Here is a 7,820-nt window from a genome sequence, read left to right as displayed (position 1 = left end):
TAAATCGAAATACGCCGAAAAATGTCGATTTCTAGTATGGCGACCTCCTTTAGTTTTGGACCTATTTCTATTTTTAGTATATTGTTATAGAGGCCGCCGTTATATATAGATACTCAGTAAAATTTTCAAGTGTGTATCATAGTTCAAGAGATGAGCCCTGTGACAGACAGCGGAACGGAAAGACAGCGCGATATCTTAATTCACAAATCAGCCAACTCCACTTTTTGTCCAAATTTTTTTTGATGTGAAACATCTATAGCCGCACGTAAAACCGATTTCTGGCGACGCGTCGCCACGCTATACGATGGTGTATATATACACAGTCTATATGCAGTAGTGTGTACGGTGTGGCGACGCGTCGCCATGCGCAATCGAATTCAATAAATAGTCATCGTTATCTGGAAAAAAATCGTAATATTTTATTTTATCATTATGACATATTTAGTTCCTTATCACAATATGTTCTTTTCTGCATATTACTTTTACAAAATAATGTCGATGTTTCACATCTGCCAGGCGTCCCGTGACGGCTCACATTTTTTTTTATTTATTTTGATATCGTTCAACGCCATTTACTATCAAAATAAATAAAAAAAAACATTTTGACAAAAAGTGGAGCTGATTTACGAATTAAGGTATCGCAGCGGCTTTGGGTACGGAACCCTAAAAAGTATAATATTTTGTAATTCTTCCAAATAATCATAACCTTGGAATGGCATTGGTAGTTTAGTTACTGAAATCAAGTCCATCATTTTAATAGTGTATTTAAATAAATCAAACGTGTTCTTAAACCAAATAAACAAACATAAAATTTCAAAATACCAAATACCCAAAACAAATATCTGGCCACAAATTTATCGATGTCCAAAAAAAAATTAACCATCCATAGGCTCGTGTTCCAAATCCAAAGACAAGGAGCTGTTGTAGCTCGGCGCGGAAGGGTTAGTGGTGGGGGGATAGTCCGATCCAATGTCAGATTTGGACACACTAGCGCCATCTTTACCCTGCGAGTCATTCTCTGCGACGTCCTTGATTTTTAGCAACTTCGAAACCGACCGCTTTGTTTTCCCGCCATCCACCTTGTCTATGGTTGGGCGGCATGGACAATTCTTATCGTGTTTGTCTATGCACCTCGTTCGGCGGCTGTACCGGTTCGCGCGCTTCATTCGCCTCTGATTTTGTCTACTCCCGATTCTTTTCGACTTCGCCTTCATTTTCAACTCTTTTCTACGGAGTTTTAGGCAAACGTAGCACGCACAGGCCAAGCGATCGTCCGGAATATTCGACACGTTGTCTTTATTCAGAGTTACCTGTACGAGAAAAAAGATTTTAAAAACTAAAAAGTATCACCGTTGTGCCGGTCGGAGTGGGGGGTGTTAGGTTTTTTCGTTACGGAATTTCTGGTTTCGGTCTCCACGCTCAAGGCCCGCGATAGAAGCTATACAATAGCTTAAAAATTCATTGTTTTTTTAACCGACTTCAAAAAAAGGGGGTTAAAAAACAAAGGGATAGGATATTTGACCGCTATGTATGTATCATTAGTTATTTGATAACTTATTTATAATACGGAACATGTAGTTCATCTGATGGTAAGTGACTACTGCCGCCCATCTATCTGCAATATACCCCAGATAATCTTTAATCTACCTGAGCTAGAACACAGAAGCGCCGCAGTCTCTGAGGACAAGTTGAAACATTTCCACCATCTCCTCCAAAACACACCAATGCTTCACTATGTTGCTATTAGGCAAAAATAGGCGTCGTCCCTGTAGTTCCGGGAGTAGAATAGGACTACGGTATCTCCTGCATGTCGTAAGAGGCGACTAAAAGGGGGCTTCCGGGGTTGCGGGTGACAAGAGTGGGAGCTCGAACCTCAAATCAGCGAACCCGAGAAGGACGGTTGTATGTGTGGTCGCATACCGTTGTACACACCAGACGGTGTGGCGAGCGATAACCTCACCTGGGCGGAGCCCGACGGGGCACTGCGCTAAGAGGACTCCGGTTGCCTTCCTTTGGAGATCCCGGAGTCCTCTACGCAGCGCCGAGGACTGCCACCGGGGGGGGTTTTAGTGCGGTAAAAGTCTCACATAAACCGGCGTCACTCCCATGGCGTCGGGTACCTTTTGAAGCTATCCCCCTCGTAAAAAAGGCAAAAATAGGCGTAGGGACGGTGCCTCCAAAGTCAAACCACAAATGCTTCTACCACCTTCAATATATTCCATGTTACTAACACCAACCTTGACAAGAGACCGTCGTTTATCCAACTCGTCCTTCAGCAGCGGGTACGCGCAGTTGTGACGACGCACGCGGTCTATGCAGTCGGTACTGCACTTGCCCCGCGCCTCGTACTCGTCTTGCGCCAGTTGAAACTGATCGGCGCTGTTTGGTTTCAACTGAAAATAGTATTTTTATCACGCTTTTATTAGGTTTACAAGTATGTATGTAACGGAAACTTTGAACTCTATTTTATCCAATTTGAATGGTTGGCTTAATTCAACATTTTTAACAATTATGAAGAACCGATGATAAAACACGATTTTAGTCGTAACGTTTTTAGTCAATTTGATGGGTCCGATTAATGCAAAATTGTAAAATATCAAGAACTGATAACAAAAAACCATTTTAATATTTTTTGCACGACTCATGATGCGAAGCATCAGAGAGTGCTTTACGATCGAAAAATTTTTTTCGCTTCATTTTGGCGGCTATTTTTATTATTATAGCCTTGATAATTCACGGAATCAAGATATTTTGCATACTATGGTCGAGATAATTTAATGGAGATTAATTCCATACTTTTTAAAAATTGATTTACTGCAATAGAATTGGAAAAAGACACCAAAATAGGTCAAACATTTTTGACGGACAGCGTCATGTGTGAAACCTGAAAACACTGTAACTTGTGAAAAAATCCATCATTTGAGTTAAAAAAAAATTTAAAAAATTCTAATCGACGATTGTAGGTCACTGAATGCGAATGATTAATTAATTCAGTGTCGTTTAATTGCAATTAATAAAAAACGAAAACTACAAGACTGTATATCTATAGATATTATGTACATTTATTCCACCAGGGGCGCTTGTGCAGTACCTTCTTCCTACTACAGCTGTTTTTTCGGCAATTAATTTTGAACGACTTAAGTTTTTTTTTTTTTTATATTTCATAATTAAATGAGCTTTATGAGTCGTGCACTTTTGGATTTTCCAAACTTTTTTTCCCATTATCCTCATCTGGTAACGATTATCCTTCCTCTTATAAAAAATATAGTTTATCTATACAAGCATGGTTTGAAACTTTTTAATCTATAATTTAATATTTTTTTTTTTTTTTTATAATATAAGAGTAGCAGACGAGCATGCAGTCCACCTGATGGTAAGTGGCTACTGCCGCCCATGGACATCTTTAATCAACCCCAGATAGGATTAGGTATTCCTACCTGAGGTCGCCCACAGATGCGCTGCTATCCCTGAGGACTAAGCTGGAACGCCTCGGAAAAGTCTGTCTCCCTTACCACACCCTTCAAACCGGAACACAGCAGCGCCTAACACTGCTGTTATTAGGTAGAAATAGGGGTGGCGGTGGTGCCGCCGGAGTCGAACCACAAAGGGTTCTACCACCTTCATATAATATTAATATTTAATTATCATGTTATGCAGCAAACTGTGATTCATGGGCCATTATTAATAATCAATCTTTCCCATTTTTGCCTCCGATAGTTCAAAAATGGACATTTTTAGAAGTCTAATTCTACCACCTTCGAAGAGAAGTCTAAATTCATAATTTTGATAACTTGCCGGGGAAGGAACCTAGATCCTTTCGTCAGACTGGTATGGTGACGCCATGACAACAAATACATTTTCGAAAACCGCTACACACACAGAACATTTTGTCGAACTATACCTTAAACGATGTGGGACAAAATGTGTACTAAATTGATATCTAAATATCACCCGCATAAACATTCATCGTATAAGGAAATCGGTAATACAGACTTCTCAGGAAGTCATTGTTAAAATTACATACAATCATTATACTATCAAGATTTAAGCAACTGACATTGAAGACCGCGTGGCAGAGCGGTCAATCTGTCCGTCTAAAACGCAGAGTTCCGGGATCGCATACGGTTAAACTTATTTTTTTATATAGGAGTAGCAAACGAGCATGCAGTCCACCTTGTAATCAACCCCAGATAGGTTTCCTACCTGGTTTCGGTCACAGATGCGCCGCTACTCCTGAGGACTAAGCTGAAACGCCTCGGGAAAGTATATTTCCCTTACCCCACCCTTCAAACCAGAACACAGCAGCGCTTAACACTGCTGTTATTAGGCAGAAATAGTTATATCGGTGGTGCCGCCGGAGTCACACACAGGATTCTTCCTCCGTAGAAGCCATGCATGTATGTTTTATCACATGTTTTTCTTCACCGTTACAGCTAGTGATTATTAATTTTTGATACGTACAAAAAATTAAAATATTAAAAGTCGACCATGAGGCGGAGCGGCTACCATACCGGTCTGACGCGCATAGGTTCATGGGGTTCGATCCCCGGCCAGACAGAAAGCTAACTACTAAAAAGGGGCTTCCGGGGTTGCAGGCGGCAAGAGTGGGAGTTCGAACCGCCCGGCCAGCGACCCAGGGTAGGTCGGCAGTATGTGTGGTCGCATACCGTCATGTACACCAGACGATGTGGCGAGCGTTGTGATCATCTGGGCGGAGCCCGACGGGCAACGCGCTACGAGGACTCCGGTTGCGTTCCTTTGGAGATCCTGGAGTCATTTACGCAACGCAGAGGCCATCGGGGGGTTTAGTGCGGTAAGAATCCCACATAACCCTGCGTCGCTCTCACGGCATCAGATACCTTTTAAAGGTTTCCCCTAGATAACAAATAAAAACAAACCTTATCTGGCTTCATTTTCGTCATAGGCTTCGGTCCATCCAAGATATCTAGTATATCATCCACTATATTATTTCTTGTGTGTTTAATCCTATAAATATTACCCTCAGCTTTTCTTGAAGACATATTTTGTTAATTATTTATCACTTTTATTAATTTAGTTTGTACTTTTAATTTTTCTTGGAATATTTTCAGAATTTCTGACATTTATGCTATATATAGTCAAGATGAAAATTGTATTTGAAATGTCTATGGTAGTATTCTTCTATGCTGACAGTATTTTTGTAAATTTTGAACAACATCTCTTATGGATTTTTATTCTTTGAGTTATATATTGTGGATACCATCCACAGACAAATGTATATGTTATAGTCAAAGTCCGATACACAGTCTCTTCGCGGAAGGACTGGTTTATCCTAGGTTTGGCCAAAGCCATCAGGCAATCCCCGAAATACATTTCAATTTCGCCCTTTGCCTGAAGTATTTTTAGTCAAACCCAGGAGCTCCTAACTTTTCAGTCAAACGTCGAAAGTAAATTATTCTGTTTCGGTTTTGGCCTAGTCAATCCTAGAAGCGACTGCAAAACTCGGTCAAACGTTGATCTGAACATGTTTAAACAGGTTCATAATGTCTCTCGCGGTGTTCCGACCGATTGTTTTGTCATTTCATGTTCGTTCATTGAGTGTGCGGGCGTGTAATTGTGTAAAATTGAAGATAAGTGAGGTTAGGTTAGGTTAGGTTAGGTTTTTTTAAATTATTAAAACAATAAACATCAAAATTTTAAAAATGTTATTTTTTATACCTAATCTTACAAACTAACCTCCGTATATTCCAAAGCATTTATTTATTTATTTTATACTTTATTGCACATCGTACAAAAGGTGGGCCTAATGCCACACGGCATTCTCTCAAAGCATCTCAAATATAAAAGTGAAAATCACGTAAGCTGACCAATCAGGTGTCAGAACTGGCAGAGTTAAGCGGTTCTTAAGACTTGAAAGCTGCTTAAATGATAAAATGCTTCCAAATATACGAAGATAAGACACTTCATACCTATATCGGAGTTTGACTCGTCAAACCCCGATTTAATAAAATTGTGTTTTGACGTTTGCCTGACCAAATTAGTCTCTCCCAGGTTTGACGAAAATTGTTTAGTCAAAGGCCGAAAATTTACATTTGTTTGGGCTTTGACTAAGTCATTCAGTCTGACCTGAGGATTGACCAGTCCAACCTAGGAGCGCCGGAGCTTCGGAGTTTGCCTATAACATATATACATTAAATAAAACGAAATGAGACCAAATATAAACGATTTTTTAAGGTGGTAGAACCCTTCGTGGTTCGACTCCGGCGGCACCACCACCACGCCTATTTCTGCCTCATAACAGCAGTGTTAAGCTTTGCTGTGTTCCGGTTTGAAGGGTTTGGTAAGGGAGACATACTTTTCTGAGGTGTACCACCTTAGTCCTCTAGCAGCGCATCTGTGGCTGACTTCAGGTAGGAATATCCAATCCTATCTGGGGTTGATTACAGATGTCCATGGGCGGCAGTAGCCACTTACCATCATGTGGACTGCTCGTCTGCTACTCCTATATTATAATTAAAGAAAAATAAAAGAAATTCATTATCAAGATATTTGCCTCAAGTGCTCAAGCTGGGTTTAAACCTAAGATGCCTTGTTGGTGGCTTACAGTTACAAAAATTTGCAATTATTATAATATGCAGTGAAAGCCTAGTGGTTAAGAGACTCGGCCTCGCGATCGAGGGGTCCAAGGTTCAAATCCCAGGCACGCACCTATGATTTGTCACTTGCTAAACGGTGAAGGAAAACATCGTGAGGAAATCTGCATACCTGAGAAATTTAATAAAAAAAAATCTCAAAGGTATGCAAAGTCTACCTAATCACACTTGGCCAGCGCGGTGGACTATGGCATAATCCTTCTCATTCTGAGAGGAGGACAGTAATGGGTTGATGATGATGATGATAATAATTGGCAAAATGCATCAGACTCCCACATGAAGGATTCCATACCACTATATTTCCATTTCATATTTTTAGTATTTATTATAGCTAGAATCTATATTAATATCTAGAATACATAACCTTTAATATACCTTTTAAAAGACCCAGACCAGGTAAATACAAGCCATTTTTTCTGAGACGGGCTCATTTTAAACTTGGTCGCAATTCACCCCTAAATAGATTGTGCAAACAGTATAACACTCTCATTTCCTCTAATCACACAATTGATATATTTGGAGACACTTTGACTCAATTTAAAAAATATCTGACGAAAGAATTCTAGAGTCGATCAACTTAATTTAGTTTTAATTTAGCTTAGTTTAAGTGGCTTAATTTATAATTATAATAATGACATTACGAATGATTTTTAATCCATAACATAGTGACATTTTTAATTTTATTGTAATTTTGACCATATTAATATATTTAATTAATAATTTTAGGACTTTCTTATTATAATGTAATAAGATTTTAATCATAATATTAATAATTGGCTTTTTTTTAATAATAATAATAATGTAGTGCCTATGTAATAATTAAAACGTTTTTTTGTGAAAATAAATAGGTAAGCTGTGTTCACCTGTAATTGCAAGAACACGATTGAACAACAAATTATATGTTAGAAATTAAGGGCCGATGGTGTATCTTGTGTTGGTGAACCTTAAAATAAATAACTAAATAAATAGAAATAAATGTATTGTGAAAATTTGATCTATTATGGTTCAATAGATAAAGCGAAATATCCCGAAAAATAGTGGTTTCTTTTATGGGGACCCCCTATTGTCTATCTATTACGGTTCCAGAGATAGGGCTCCATGACAGACAGACAGCACAGGCTTAGTAATAGAGTTCCGTTCCTAAAAGTTAAGAACAGTTTTTAATTTGGGTATAGAACAGAGCCCAGA

The 7,820-nt window shown here is 39.0% G+C and overlaps 1 protein-coding gene across 1 annotated transcript; it reads right to left on the bottom strand.

The window, feature by feature from the left end:
- Positions 1 to 748: 748 nt before the first annotated feature.
- Positions 749 to 5,148, bottom strand: LOC140751265 (uncharacterized). The gene is made up of 3 exons (XM_073085152.1): positions 4,899 to 5,148; positions 2,238 to 2,393; positions 749 to 1,310 (listed from the first exon to the last, which is right to left on the bottom strand). The coding sequence occupies exons 1-3, from the start codon at positions 5,019 to 5,021 to the stop codon at positions 876 to 878; spliced, it is 714 nt and encodes a 237-aa protein (XP_072941253.1). The 5' UTR covers positions 5,022 to 5,148; the 3' UTR covers positions 749 to 875.
- Between the last annotated feature and the right edge of the window lie 2,672 nt (positions 5,149 to 7,820).

Source organism: Epargyreus clarus, unplaced genomic scaffold, assembly GCF_041222505.1.
Source record: "Epargyreus clarus isolate Ecla_fem2 unplaced genomic scaffold, WU_Ecla_fem_2.2 ptg000022l, whole genome shotgun sequence".
Taxonomy (NCBI): domain Eukaryota; kingdom Metazoa; phylum Arthropoda; class Insecta; order Lepidoptera; family Hesperiidae; genus Epargyreus; species Epargyreus clarus.
This window is presented reverse-complemented; position numbering and strand designations above follow the sequence as displayed.